We start from the raw sequence: 15,607 nt of genomic DNA, 5'->3' as shown, positions 1-15,607 counted from the left end.
CTAGGCTATATGTAATTGGCTTACACTATTTAAAAATAATAATGATAACGGCTCAACATTACTCATTTTACTCTGCCCTCGTATTACAGAAAAGAAAACTTGACGTCAAGGTCACAAGGTCACATACACACAGCTAAATAGTGGCAAAACTGGAATTTGAACCTAAGTTTAAACTTAAAAGCCCTAAAAGTGATTTTCCACTTTAGTGTAATGCCTCAGGCATTTGGCAGTTATTTGCTGGCAAACGAATGAGAGTCATTAAGCTTGAAGCCAATGTTAGACTGCTGAACAACAAAATACAAACTCCATGATAAATTGAGAGGTTGTAAATAGATGCTCTGCTAGTCTTCTACTCCAGTAAAAAAAAAAAACAAAAAAATTAGAGCAATCACTATCTCTTCCACCAAGCCAAAACTATTAACTACAACCAAACTTATCAGCAGAAGAAAAACCCAAATAAACCAGCAAATTTTTCACCAAGTGCCCCTAACATCCTAGCACATCTAGGATGGGTTATGGCAAAAAACAACAACAACAACAACAAACTGTCATTTTAGTTTCTCTCACAGAATGACACAAAACCTTCAAGAATCAGAAACCATTAAAAAATCACAATAATAAGCAAAGAAAGGAGATTTAAAGTGAAGAAGAATCAGAATCAGAAACCAGGCTAGGCACAGTGGTTCATGCCTGTAATCCCAGCACTTTGAGAGGTTGAGGTGGGAGGATCACTTGAGGCCAGGAGTTTGAACCAGCCTGGGCAACATAGTGACATCCTGTCACCACAAAAAATAAAAAGTTTTTAAAAATTAAAAAAAGGGCTGGGCATGGTGGCTCACGCCTGTAATTCCAGCACTTTGTGAGAGGCCAAGGCGGGTGGATCATTTGAGATCAGGAGTTGGAGACCAGCCTGACCGACATGGTGAAACCCTGTCTCTACTAAAAATATAAAAATTACCCAGGTATGGTGGTGCATGCCTGTAGTCCCAGCTAGTTGGGAAGTTGAGGCAGGAGAATTGCTTGAACCCAAGAAGCAGAGGTTGCAGTGCACCAAGATCGCACCACTGCACTCCAGCCTGGGTGACAGAGTGAGAGTCTATCTCAAAAAAAAAAAAAGAGAGAGAATTAAAAACTGGTCCCTTGTGCCCAGTACACTTCTACTCTGAAACTCAGGAACCTTTCATTACCTTCTGAAATTGAATTCCTACTCAGTGCTCACCTGAAAGGTGAGGGGGTTCCACTTCATCTGGCATCCAGTAGAGCACGATCCTGCCCTAACCCCCGAACATCACATCAACCTACCACCTAAGGAGTACTCATTCTATGCCAGTCACTGTGCTGACTGTCTTACCTCACCATGAGCTCATGGGGCAACTATTCTCATGCCCAAATCACCAATGAGGAAACTGAAGCTTTGAGGAGGTCACAGAATTCTGGCATATCCAGAATTTAAATTTAGGCCTGCCTGATCCCACATACTTAAACATTACCCTATACTGCTTTACTCTATTTAAGTCAACAATGACAGAGTAGTAGGCACACTGCTTCATTTAAAGGCCATAAATACTGAAAGGGAGGCTGTAGTCTGAAGGTAGAGACCAATGAACAGATAATTTGCACAAATAAATATAATTGTGATCAAGTGCTGTGAGAAGAGTTAGGGCAAAGTTATACGGACCTGGGACCTGAATGATGAGTAAGACAGTGCCATCTAGGGGGAAAGGAGTAGCAACGGACAGGTATCACAGGCAAAGAAAATCAATTGGTATCTTGGGCATCTCGTTCTCCATCATTACCACAGTCTAATATTTACTTCAAAGGCCTACTTCCTCTATCCTTCTGCCCACAGCCATTCTGCTGTAATTTTCACTAGCTAATTTAAATCCTCTTTCCAAACCCTGCCAGAATAAATACTACACTTTATAAATGTTCCTAGGAAAGAAAACATAGGGTAGTACTAAACAGCCAGTACAGCAGACTTAAAACATCTGGCACAAAGAGCCAAAGAAAGCAAAAAAAAAAAATGCACATGGAACACCACAAGGTCATGCCCAATTTCCAAACTAATTTCAGTTACAGGAGGCGGAAGAATTAGATTTATCAGGAGTCAAAGCAAGATCCTAAAGGATTTGTAAAAATGGAACCCAGATTCCTCATAATTCATCTATTTTATGGAATAGGACACTTCAGGCTGAATTGGAAATGAATTTCAGACCCAAATGACAATTAACTGTGTCACTTAATCTTTATATCTTATATAAATCAATAAATGTCTACTTAAAACAAGGGGGTCAAAAGAATAATATAATGCCTTAAGTGAAAACATTGTATAAAATAATCAAGTTCACTTGAACCCAGGAGGCAGAGGTAGCAGTGAGCCAAGATCATGCCACTGCACTCCAGTCTGTGCAACAGAACAAGACCCTATCTCAAAAATATATATATAATAATAATAATAGGCCAGATGTGATGGCTCATGCCTGTAATCCCAGCACTTTGGAAGGCCAAGGCGGGTGAATTGCCTGAGCTCAGGAGTTCAAGACAAGCCTGGGCAACACGGTGAAACCCTGTCTCTACTAAACTACAAAAAAATTAGCCACGCAGGGCAGCATGTGCCTGTAATCCCAGCTAATCCAGAGGCTGAGACAGGAGAATCGCCTGAACCTGGGAGGCAGAGGATGCAGTGAGCCAAGATCGCGCCACTGCACTCCAGCCTGGGCGACAAAGCAAGACCCCGTCTCAAAAAAATAATAATAATAGGCCGGGCGCAGTGGCTCACGCCTGTAATCCTAGCACTTTGGGAGGCCAAGGTGGGCGGATCACAAGGTCAGGAGTTTGAGACCAGCCTGGACAATATGGTGAAACTCCATCTCTACTAAAAATACAAAAATTAGCTGAGCTTGGTGGCGTGCACCTGTTATTTCAGCTACTTGGGAGGCTGAGGCAGGAGAATCGTTTGAACCTGGGAGGTGGAGGCTGCAGTGAGCTGAGACTGCACCACTGCACTCCGGCCTGGGTGATACAGTGAAACCTCGTCTCGAAAAAATAATAATAATAGTAATAATTAAGTAAGCCAGGCACAGTGGCTCATGCCTGCAATCTCAGCACTTAGGGAGGCTGAGGCAAAGAATTACTTGAACCCAGAAGGCAGAGGCTGCAGTGAGCCAAGACTGCAGCACTGCAGACTCCAGTCTGGGCAACAGAGTGAGACTGTCTCAAAAAAAAAAAAAAAAAAAAAGATCAGGTGTGTTTCATTAATTAAATGAAATAATTTTTACTGAATGCTCTTTGTATTGGAAATGGGAGGAAACGACGATTACATAAAATAGGACGTCCAGGAACTAACTCTATGTTAACTAGCCTAAAGAACAACATAGTAGGCCAGGCGCGGTGGCTCATGGCTGTAATCCCAACACTTTGGGAGGCTGAGGTGGGCAGATCACCTGAGGTCAAGAGTTCGAGACCAGCTGGCCAACATAGCAAAACCCCGTCTCTACCAAAAATACAAAGGTTAGTCAGGCGTGGTGGTGCGTGCCAGCAGTCCCAGCTACTCTGGGAGGTGAAGGCACGAGATCACATGAACCTGGGAGGCAGAAGCGGAGGCTGCAGTGAGCTGAGATCGCGCCACTGCACTCTTGCCTGGGAGACAGAGCGAGACTCCATCTCAACAGAAAGAATGACATAGTGAAGGTGGAACAGCCATTTCCTAACTTGTTTTATGGTAATGTTCCAAATGAACTGCTATCTGTGAGTGCTATAAATCCATTATTAGACTGCTCTGAGTCTCTAAGCAGGTATCAAAGAACCTAACTGGGCTATGAGGGCCAAGGATCGCACTTTGTCTTTTCAACCACACAGTAAAACGATCAGTAATGTAATCTGAGTAGAAGAAAAATGATACTCTAACACTATCTACATGTTTACCTGGCACCAAAGAAAAATCCCAACTTAAATCTCAAGAAATCAAATATCCTTTGGGTTTAAAGCACACAAATTACACCTAGAAAATTTTCTCTTCAGTGGAAAGTCACTTTACAAACCTAAGCCAGGCACTTTCCAGAAATAGAAAAATTACTCTTTGAATTAGATAGCAAAGGTTTCCCAGCCTGCAAATGAATCTGAGCCACTCTGAATATACAGCCTTCATCCCAGCTATTAAAGACCTCTTCTGGGCAGCCTGCATTCTGGCCACAGATTAATGTACATAAGTACCACAAATAAATCAAGATAGCCCAACAGCAATTCTGAGGAGTGGAGAACATTCTGCCTAGTCCTTGTGTCCAAAACATTGGCAAAATGAGTAATCAGCAGGGTACAGGTAAGTGACAGCAATCAGTAGAAATGAAAGATCCCACAACTCACTTTTTTGAAGAGAAACTAGGAATGGATCTCAACTACTTCCTATATCTCTTACTACTCCTCAAGACAAAATTAGGAGTAGGATGAAATATTAATTCTCAGTTTTTGTACCACTGAACTTAAATATAGCATTCATAGCCTGTCATTTCCAACCAGCAATCCCTTTATATCATAATTATGTAATACTTTTTTTTCCAGGGGGTGGGGGGTGGTATGCAGCTCAGGGGAGACCTGGTCTCACTCTGTCACCCAGGCTGGAATGCAGTGGCACTATCATGGCTCACTGCAGCCTTCTGGACTCAAGCCATCCCCTTACTATCTCAGCCTCCCCAGTAGCTAGGACCACAGGCACGCAGCAGCACATCCAGCTAATTTTTTTTATTTTTTTATTTTTTGTAGAGACCAGAGTTTCACTATGTTGCCCAAGCGGGCCCTGAATTCCTGGGCTCAAAAGATCCACACCCTTCTTAGCCTCCCAAAGTGCTGGGGTTACTGACATGAGCCACCATGCCCAGCCTATAATACAATTTATACTCAAATAATCCCTTTTTCTTCTAAACCCATTCTTTCTTCTCCACCCTGTAAGTGCTATTTGCTGATGGCACAACCATATTCCCCACCATTCAATCAAATCCTTAAAAGGGTCTTTGCAAATTCCCCTTTGTCCTGTACATCTGACTTAATTGCTAATTTGTACTCATCCTACTTCCATAATAATGTGTGCCTTTCCCCTCCTCCCCAGCTGCCTCCCTCAATGTCTCTCAACCAGACCTCTGTAATAACCTTGTAACCAATTTCCTTGTGGATGGTCTCTATTGCTGCTAAATTAATCCTTTGGAAACAAAGGTCTTATCTCATTCCTCTGAATAAAAACTTTCAGTGGCTCTCCATGCCTAATGTCATACTCAGTCAAGGCCTGAATGGGAGTATGACTGAATCTACTTTTCCAGTCTTTGTTTCTTTTTCCTTCACTAAGGTTATGCCTAATCCAACAAAAAAAATTTACTTCCCTCAGCTGTGCCTTTGCTTTTCCCACTGTTCCTGCTTGAATGTCTTTTTTTCCCCACATGATACCGGAAATTCCAAAAGGGCAAGAACACTGTCTGCTTTGCTCCCCATTATATTCATGCTGCCCAAAACACTGCTTGACATATCTGTTGAATAAATGAAATTCCTCTACTCTTACAACCCAGCTCAAAAGCCACTCCTGCCACTGTCCAATCAAAACTTAGCAAACAGCCTTACTAAAGAAAACTCCTCCAATGTCTTAATGGGGTGGGGTCAGGGGAGAATTCCAAAAGCATTTTGTATCAATCTCAAGGCACTTAATATTCCTATCCTATACATGGCACAAACCCTACCATAAATGACCTTGTCTAGTACATTCATAAGTTATCTATCACAATGCCTTGCACACAGTTTAAGCATGCATAGAATAGATACACTTCGCTATTATTATTCATTCATTCATTTATTCAGTATTTAAAGAGCTTGTCATGTGGCAGGGACTGTTCTTAGCACTGGCGTACAGCATTGTAAAATATGATAAAGCCTTGCCTCTGTGAAAAGGGGCAAAGAATATTAGAAACAAGAGAACAAGATAATTTCTGATGGTTAAAAATAATGAGAGGGGCCGGGTGCAGCGGCTCATGCCTGTAATCCCTGCACTTCGGGAGGCCGAGGTGGGTGGATCACCTGAGGTCAGGAGTTTAAGACCAGTGTGGCCAACATGGTGAAACCCCCCGCATCTGTACTAAAAATACAAAAATTATCTAGGCATGGTGGCACGTGCCTGTAGTCCCAGCTACTCAGGAGGCTGAGGCAGAAGAATGGCTTGAACTTGGGAGGCAGAGGTTGCAGTGAGCCGAGTTCGCGCCATTGCACTCCAGCCTGGGTGACAGAGTGAGACTCTGTCTCGGAAAAAAAAAAAAAAAAAAATTAAAAAAAAATTTTTTTTTTAAATAAGATAGAAATAAGAAAGCCCAAAGCTAGAAACAAAATACCTAAATTATGAAGGTGAGAAATGTAGGTTTCCTTTCTTTTCCTAGATTTTCCTCTGATAAGAACTATTTACAAATGATGAAGCCCATGTATTGGCATTAAAACATTCTCTGGACAAAATGAGCTTTCAAGAAAACAGTGGCCAGGCACGGAGGCTCACACCTGTAATCCCAGCACTTTGGGAGGCTGAGGCGGGCGGATCACAGGAGTTTGAGACCAGCCTGGCCCACATGGTGAAACCTCGTCTCTACTAAAAATACAAAAATTAGCTGGGTGTAGGGGCGGGTACCTGTAGTCCTAGCTACTCGGGAGGCTGAGGCAGGAGAATCACTTGAACCCCCGTGCCACTGCATTCCCAGTGTGGATGACAGAGTGAGAGACTCTGTCTCAAAAAAAAAAAAAAAAAAAAAGAGTGAAGAAAAGGCAGGCAACGTATCTAATCTAGATTTTAAGCAACCTCATTCTTAACATTATGCTACATTTTGCATACTGAAGTAAGAATATAGGTTCATAGGCTGGGTATGGTGGCTCACGCCTAGGCTGAGGCAGGCAGATCACTTGAGGTCAGAAGTTTGAGACTCGCCTGGCCAACATAGCGAAACCCCATCTCTACTAAAAATACAAAAAATTAGCCAGGCATGGTGACGCACGCCTGTAATCCCAGCTACTGGGGAGAGGCTGAGGCAGGAGAATCACCTGAACCCAGAAGGCCGAAGTTACAGTCAGCTGAGATCACACCACTGCCCTTTACTGGGCAACAGAGCAAGATTCCATCCCCTCACCTGCCCCCCCACAAAAAAAAAAACACAAGCAAGCAGCATCCCACTATAATAGGTCCAAGATTAGGTAAGGATTATATTGAAACATATCAGGGTTATGGAATATGCAATCTACCAATACTTTTAAAACAAAACAGTAGCATGATAACTAAAGGGGATAAGCTATATTTATATTTACATGGCTTCCCTGGGAAGGTCAACAAAAAAGAACTATGGTCTCAGGGGCAAGCATGGTGGCTCCTGCTTGTAATCTCAGCACTTTGGGAGGCTGAGGCAGGAGAATCTCTTGAGCTCAGGAGTTCCGGGACCAGCCTGGGCAACATAGTAAGATCCAGTCTCTACTAAAAAAAAAAAAAAATAGGGCCAGGTGCGGTGGCTCACGCCTGTAATCCCAGCACTTTGCGAGGCCAAGGCAGGTGGCTCACGAGGTCAGGAGATCGAGACCATCCTAGCTAACACGGTGAAACCCCGTCTCCACTAAAAATACAAAAAATTAGCCGGGCGTGTTGGCAGGCGCCTGTAGTCCCAGCTACTCGGGAGGCTGAGGCAGGAGAATTGCTTGAACCTGGGAGGTGGAGGCTGCAGTGAGCCAAGATCGCACCACTGCACTCCAGCCTGGGTGACAGAGCAAGACTCTGTCTCAAAAAAAAAAAAAAAAAAAAAAAATAATAATAATAATAATAATAATAAAAATACTTTGGGAGGCTGAGGCAGGCAGATCACCTGAGGTCAGGAGTTCAAGGCCAGCCTTGCCAACATGGTGAAACCCTGTCTCTACTAAAAATACAAAAACTAGCTGTGTGTGGTGGCACGTGCCTGTAGTCCCAGCTACTTGGGAGGCTGAGGCAGGAGAATCACTTGAACCCAGGAGGCAGAGGTCACAGTAAGCCAAGATCATGCCACTATACTACAGCCTGGGCGACAGAGCAAGACTCCGTCTGAAAAAAAAAAAAAGAGAGAGAGAGAGACAATGTGGAAAATGTGGCCTCACTATGTTGCCCAGGCTGGTCTTAAACTCCTGGCCTCAAGTAATCCTCCTGCCTCTAACTCCCTAAATGCTGAGATTACAGGCGTGAGCCACCACACCCAGCAGCAAAAATCTTTTTTAAAAAAGTTAGCCAGGCATAGTGACATACGCCTGTGGTCCTTACTACTTGGGAGGCTAAGGTGGGAGGATCTCTTGAGCCAGAGCCCAGCGGGTGGAGGCTGCAATAAGCCATGATCATGCCACTACACTCCAGCATGAGCAACAGAGGAAGAACTTGTCTCAGAAAGAATTATGTTCTCTATAGTTATCAGTCTTGGCAGTTGCTGAAATATAAAAAGGAACTTCTTAAAATGCATTAAACACAAACAGAGCAGTATCTAATAGGATAATTTTAAAATACTGCTTTACTTCATCAACAAAACTATGTATGTCCTAAAAAATACCAGAGGACAAAGTGCTTAACCAAAGTCCAACTTTATACATGAAATCTGTTCAGAATTAGCTGGGTGAGGTGGCAAAAGCCTGTAATCCCACCTACTCGGGAAGCTGAGGCAGGAGAATCGCTTGAACCCAGGAGGTGGAGGTTGCAGCGTGCCAAGACCGTGTCACTGCACTCCAGCCTGGGCAACAAGAGTGAGACTCTGTCTTAAAAAAAAAAAAAAAAAAAACTGTTTAGACCTTCTCAGTGGGAGTACACGCTTTCTGGAAAGCAATTTGGCCATATAACATAATATGCATTTTTGACCCAAAAACACCAACTCTGGAATGCATCCTCAGGAAATGCAGATCAAATTGAGTACAACATGAAAACATAGGAAATCGCTCAAATGTCCATGAGGGAATTACCAAATAGGGTATATCCACAAGACATACCACAATGGAATAAACTATGAAGACATGAAAAATGTTTTAGGTAGAAAAATGCATACACTGTAACAATTAAACCAGAATATAAAGCATTATAAGTAATATTATCTCAGAACTTTTTAAAAGACATCTGGATAGACATATTAAAAAGATAAAAACGAAATGCTTTTAATGTTTATAGTAGTTAATCTTGGATGGTAGAAATAAGTGGCTTCTTCTACTTTATACTATTCTTTTCTTATCTCCACTAATGAGCCTGTATTGTTTTGGTAACACAAAATTTTCAGAAAAAAAATTTTTAAATAATATTTGAGTAACTTTTTTATAGGTTCATTGTATTTTGTATCCATGTTCAGTAACCATCTACTTACTATATCTTTGAAAAACTTAAAAAATCCATTAACTTATGAAATATCTAAGACAGTCATTTAGAATGCATTATTGCACTCTAACAGCTTCTTAATGAGAACATTTGGCTTTCAAGATTCTTGGTCTGCAAGGAAAAACAAGTAACTGGAGAGGGGATGAAGGGTAGAGTACTTTATGGAAGGTAGAGATGTTCCTTTGTAACATGCCTCATTTTCCACAATTTGGAATCTATACTTGAAAACCACCTTATTGGAAGACTAGCTTCTCCAGTAAGTTTCAGATGTGTAAAACACCTAGACTTGAACCACAGCCCATTTTCTTTAAAAATGGTTTTTGCCATTCTTACCTGCCAAGAAATTAAATAATAAGCAATACAATCAAATACAAAATTATTTCTGCTTTTGGTTTTTCTTTTTTTGAGACAGATTTTCACTCTGTGGCCCAGGCTGGAGTGCAGTCGCCCAAATTCGGCTCAACGCAACCTCCGCCTCCCAGGTTCAAGCGATTCTCTTGCCTCAGTCTCCTGAGTAATGCCAAGCTAATTTTTGCATTTTTAGTAGAGACAGGGTTTCACTATGTTGGTCGGGCGGGTCTCAAACTCCTGACCTCATGATCCGCCCGTCTCGGCCTCCTAAAGTGCTGGGATTACAGGCATGAGTCACTGCGCCCGGCCCTCTGCTTTTTAAAGATATTAAAGGTACTTCAACAACTCAACAATGTCTGCGAGCCAGTTATTTAAATATCCAAACATAATATTCCACTCTTACTTTCCACAGATTATCATTCCTTCTCCTAATTCATGTTCATAGATAAATATACAGTCCTCAAATGTTAGTCAATATGCTTAAGATGCCTGGATTTAAAACTCTCTCTACTTTCTAGAGTGACACAGAGTGCTCATTACGTCTGTATTTCTGATTCTATAAAGCAAACATTTTATATACAATACAAAAAGTGCAGCTGATTTTTTAAATTAAATACAAAAAAGATGTTTAATGGATTAAGATCTCCCAATTCACAGTTCTATGGTTCTAACCTCAGCTGGATCTAAAGAGGTGGGAAAAGTAGAAAGTACACTGGTCCCGGATTCTAATTCTATCTCTGCTACTAATTAGCTTTGTTGCCTTAGGAATTCCACTTAACCTCACTGGATCTGCTAGCCACATCTAAAAACTGAAGGTTAAATTAGACTACTTAATTAAGGTTTCTACAAACTCTTTTAAAAATGATTCTAGGTTCATATTTCCACAGTCTTCCCAAATATCTTCTTTTCCTAATTCTCAGCAGTAATAAACTTTTCCTTGGATTAACCTCAGATATCAACAACGCGCAAACGTGTAAACAAATTTTTATACTTCCATTTAAAAAATACGTAATGTCCATAAGATTTATCCCGTATTATTTTGGTAAATCCTATTTTTTTAATAACTATAACATGTCTAAGAGCCCCAGTTAAAAATAACGATTACTCAACATACATTACACATGTAGGCACATGACTTATTGTGCAATAACTGCCAGAACAGTTAGCAATGGAAAATACTTCATTCCCTGACACTAATCAGAAAATTAAAAACTAGGGTGTTACTTTTTTATAACGTCCAAAACAAAAGAGAATACTACATATATCAAGTGTCTCTACATAAAATTGGATTAAATGAGGTATCATTTCAGTTTTAAAATCCTACGGAAAAACATTTTAAGTCTGAGCATTCTGTAACTAAACAGCATTGTCTTTTAGACTTAAACCAAACCCTACATGTAATAGTAATTCAGCTTCATGAACCTTTTGAGTAAGTTAAATGACATCTATTAAATCTTCCTTATGTTTAAGGCACATGTAGTGACCTTTTAATTTGTTTACAAAATGTTGATTTTTACAAAAAGAAAACTGGCTTCAGCTGAAGCTTTTCATACCTGAGAAGTTGCTTCTTAAATTTGAATGAATAAATGGTCAACTTTCTAGAGTGACATGTAGTACTCAATACATCTGTATTTCTGATTCTATAAAGCAAACATTTTATATACAATACAAAAAATGCAGCTGATTTCTTAAAAGGCTAAGCTTACTATTTTGGACACATTGTTTCTACCTAAAAATCTGTAAAATCATCTTTAATCACTAACTTGGATTTTAATCACTACATCCTCAATATATTCTATAAGAATCAGGGGTTAGGTTAGAGCCTTGAGGTTAAAAAGTATGAAATTTACTGAGGTCCTCTTTTCAGCATCTTAAAAGCATCAGTGAATTACAGCTCAGATTTTTTTTTCTTTTTTAAATTAGTATTACTTTTAATTGACAAATCATAACTGTATACATTTATGGAATACAAGATGTTCTGATACATGTTTACCATGTGGAATGACTAAATCAAGCTAATTACCACATCCATCACCTTATCTTTGTGACTTTCTTTTTCTTAACTGAAGCTACCCACACCATTACAGTTTTTAAAAGGATAGTCTAATGATAACAGTGGGCCAGGCACAGTGGCTCACACCTGTAATCCCAGCACTTTGGGAGACCAAGGCAGGCACATTACTTGAGACCAGGAGTTCAAGAACAGCCTGCCCAACATGGTGAAACCCCATCTCTACTAAAAATACAAAAATTAGCTGGGTGTGGTGGCAGTCACCTGTAGTCCCAGCTGCTCGGTAGGCTGAGGCACAAGAATAGCCTGAACCCAGGAGGCAGAGGCTGCAGTCAGCCAAGATCACGCCACTGCACTCCAGCCTGGGCAACAGAGCAGGACTCCATATTAAAAGAGGTAATAGTGGAGCCACTGGTTCACTTTGACTTCAACAGCTTTGCATTAGTTTTGTTGTTGTTAAGCATAATAATCTAATGGGGGGGCGGGGGGAACACATGATGTGATCACTTTCCACAATCCATAAATCCACTACTGCAGCCCACATCTGGATAGATAGTGATTCAAAGTAGAAAATGATACTACCTGAGTCCCTTCTCAGTATTTTTCAAGCCATTGTTCCTGCATTCAATGGGTACACCCAATTACAAATAATAACAACAGTTACCATTTACCTATCCCCTTCTGTGGGCCAATATGAGTGCTAGCTACTTAACATTTTTCAAGTCATTTAATCCCTAGAGTAACTCTGTAAGAAATATATCATTACCTCCATTTAATAGATGGGAAAGTAAGGACTCAAAGAGCATATAAGGCTGCTAAGTGGCAGAGCCAGATTTCAAATCCAGGGTTGTCTGACTTCAAAGGTCATGCTCATTAAGCTACACTGTCTACTGAAAACAGAAGCATGAAAATCAGCAAGAAGTTTCTCAAAGATTTGCTCAACTTTTCAGACTTCCCATGCATAACGACCTAACTGCAACAAATACAACTGGCTGTATTAATACACCTATCTACATGATACATTAATTCAATGTTGTCAAAAGAACAAGATTTACAAGATGACTCCAATTCTCAGCTCAAGGGGACATGAGAAAATTTAGTTAACTGAGCTCAACTTCACTCAAGCTTACGCCTCATCTTTTCCACATTATATAAAAGTTCTAGCAGGATGTGATGCTTCAAGCCTATAATCCCAGTACGCTGGAAGGCCAAGGCAGGAAGACTGCTTGAGGCCAGGAGTTCAAGACCAGCCCTGGCAACATAGCAAGAGCCCATCTCTATAAAAAAAAATTTAAAAATAAATAAATAGCCAGCCACGATAGTGGCACGTGCCTGTAGTCCCAGCTACTTGGGAGGCTGAGGCAGGGAGGATCACATGAGCCCAGGAGTTGGAGGCTGCAGTGAGCTACGACTGCACCACTGCACTCCAGTCTGGGCGAAGATCCTGTCTTCAAAAAAAAAAAAAAAAGAAAAGAAAAAAATTCTAATATAAAATATGTAAATTCTAATATAAATATGTAAGTTCATTTTTCCTCATTAATTTTAGTGGTATTAGGCCAGGAACAGTGGCTCATGCCTGTAATCCCAGCACTTTAGGAGGCCAAGGCAGGAGGCTCGATTGAGCCCAGGAGCTCAAGGCTGGCCTGGGCAACATAGGAAGATCTTGTCTCTACCAGAAAAAAAAAAAAAAAAAAAAATTAGTGGTATTAGATACACATTCCACCCTTCTATTCCTGTGGAAGCTCAAAAAATCATAATATTACAATAGGCGGCCAGGCACGGTGGCTCGCGCCTGTAATCCCAGCAATTTAAGAGTCCAAGTCGGGTGGATCACATGAGGTCAGGAGTTTGAGACCAGTCTGAGCAACACAGCAAAACCCGTCTCTACTAAAAGTAATTAGCCGGCCGTGGTGGAGGACGTCTCTAATCCCAGCTACTCAGGAGGTGGAGGCAGGAAAATCGCTTGAACGTGGGAGGTGGAGGTTGCAGTGAGCTGAGATCTCGCCACTGCACTCCAGCCTGGGGGACAATGCGAAACTCCGTCTCAAAAAAAAAAAAAAAAGTAATAATAATAATATTAGAAAAGGAGCCGAACAACAAGCAGGTCAAGCTTCCTTATACACACCATTCTTCAAAGGACGTTGGCGTTTCTGCTAATCTCTTTTTCTCCAAGACTTACTCACTCCTGTTGCTTTATTACTGCAAGGACTAAGAATCACAAGTTACCTATTTTCTCAAACATGAAAGCTGTGTTTGAATTATTCTTGTGTAACCTAACCAGTCGGACAGCTAGTCTTCAGGATTTCAACAGTCATTGAAAAGGTGGAAGAACTGCTGCCATCTCTCTTCAGAACAGTTCTAAAACTCCCCTGGCGTGTACAAGCCACTACCAGCTAAAACTGAGTCACAGCAACTCCTGGGCTCTAAATAAAGATCAAGGAGAAATTTTTCGCTCCTATTTCTTTCCCAACCAACCAAACAAGCAAAACGAAATAATCATCTTTCTACTCAATCATTGATGAACAAACACCACATTCTATGTAAGTCCTCCCTGCAATTTTCCTTCCACCCATTCCCTGCGCCTGCTAAGCTGTGTACCTGCCCAGTACCTTCTTTTCTCCTCAAGTGAAAAACACCATTGAAAGACCAACCCCTTTTTCGCAGGGTAGTTAACTTTATGCTGACTGCAGATCCATCTTATCTACTCTCTTAAAACAATTAACTTTTAGCTTCATAAATACTATGTATTGTGGGCTAGCTGGAGCTCAGCAATCAGCTTGGCCTCCGCGCCTGGGTGACGGGTGAAAACAAGTAACTAAATTAGATGGGGCGAGCTGCCCACAAAATTCAGGAAGGCGCCCACACTGGTCTCCTGCTTTCACAATGGGGCTATTGGTCCAAAGTGGCAACTTAAGAGAGGATCTTAATGCTTACGCTTTCTCATAGGGCTGACGGATTTGCCAAATCCCACCCTTTGGGAAAGTGACAAACTGGACTTAACTCTTTGGCTGCCCCTACTGGGCAAACCCAATGGAAACCCCAATCCCCAAGTGCTTTAAAAAATGTGACAAGCCCAATTTAACTCTTTCCGAGCCCCCGCGGCGTTGAGGACACAGCCCTTGGAAAATGTCTACATAGACTTAACCCTTCCGCTGCCGATCTCAGTGCTACTCCCCGCGCCGCCAACACGCGGGAAATTCCAAATTCTGGCCCTCGGGAGGCGACAGGCCCAGCTTCGCACGCCCCCCCGCCATCAGTCCCATCGCGCCGAGGGCCTTCTAGACTCAGGCCTTCTAGAGGCGCCGGGCCGGACTCCGGGCTGCGGAGCCCCGGGCGAGAGAGTGGGCGGGCACTCACCGCGATGACATTGACGAAGGTGGTCTTGCCCGAGTACTGCAGCCCCACGAGCGTCAGCTCCATCTCCTCCTTCCAGAAGAGCGAACGGAACCAGTCCAGCAGGCGGGAGATGAGCGCCAGCATGATGGCGGCCGGGATCGAGGACGGACGGGAGGACGGACGAGCAGCGGCGTCGACGACTTCCACACGAGCGGGCCTCCGCCCAGACCCCCCAACGGCTCCTCGGTGCCCCGGCGCGACACGGGCGCACACCGGCGGGCAGCAGCGGCCAGAGCCAGGAAGCTAAGCGGGTCATATGACTCGCCCTACCCCCCACGCCCTTCCCGGCGCCGCCGTCTGCACCCACGGCAAGAGCGGCGCGGCCCGTCTGACCAGGCCCCCCCGCCGCTTGCAGCGCCACCTGGTGGGCATGCCCCGCAGCACAGCGTACCCGCGGGCCCCCTTGAGGCTTTCTCTCCATTCATTCACTGTTGGTTCTTTCGTCATTCATCCACTTATTCATTCGTTAATTC

General features: G+C 42.5%; 1 protein-coding gene across 1 annotated transcript in view; it reads right to left on the bottom strand.

Moving 5' to 3' along the window:
* Positions 1-15,401, bottom strand: part of LOC105477628 (ARF like GTPase 8B) — a 54,298-nt gene extending 38,897 nt beyond the window's left edge. The window contains exon 1 of the mRNA XM_011734192.3: positions 15,096-15,401. Within this exon, the coding sequence (XP_011732494.1) occupies positions 15,096-15,218 (123 nt within the window). The 5' untranslated portion in view covers positions 15,219-15,401. The remainder of the gene's footprint in view (positions 1-15,095) is intronic.
* Between the last annotated feature and the right edge of the window lie 206 nt (positions 15,402-15,607).

The sequence above is a fragment of the Macaca nemestrina genome, chromosome 2 (assembly GCF_043159975.1).
Source record: "Macaca nemestrina isolate mMacNem1 chromosome 2, mMacNem.hap1, whole genome shotgun sequence".
NCBI lineage: Eukaryota > Metazoa > Chordata > Mammalia > Primates > Cercopithecidae > Macaca > Macaca nemestrina.
The sequence above is the reverse complement of the archived record's forward strand: the minus strand, read 5'-3'. Positions and strand labels throughout refer to the sequence as shown.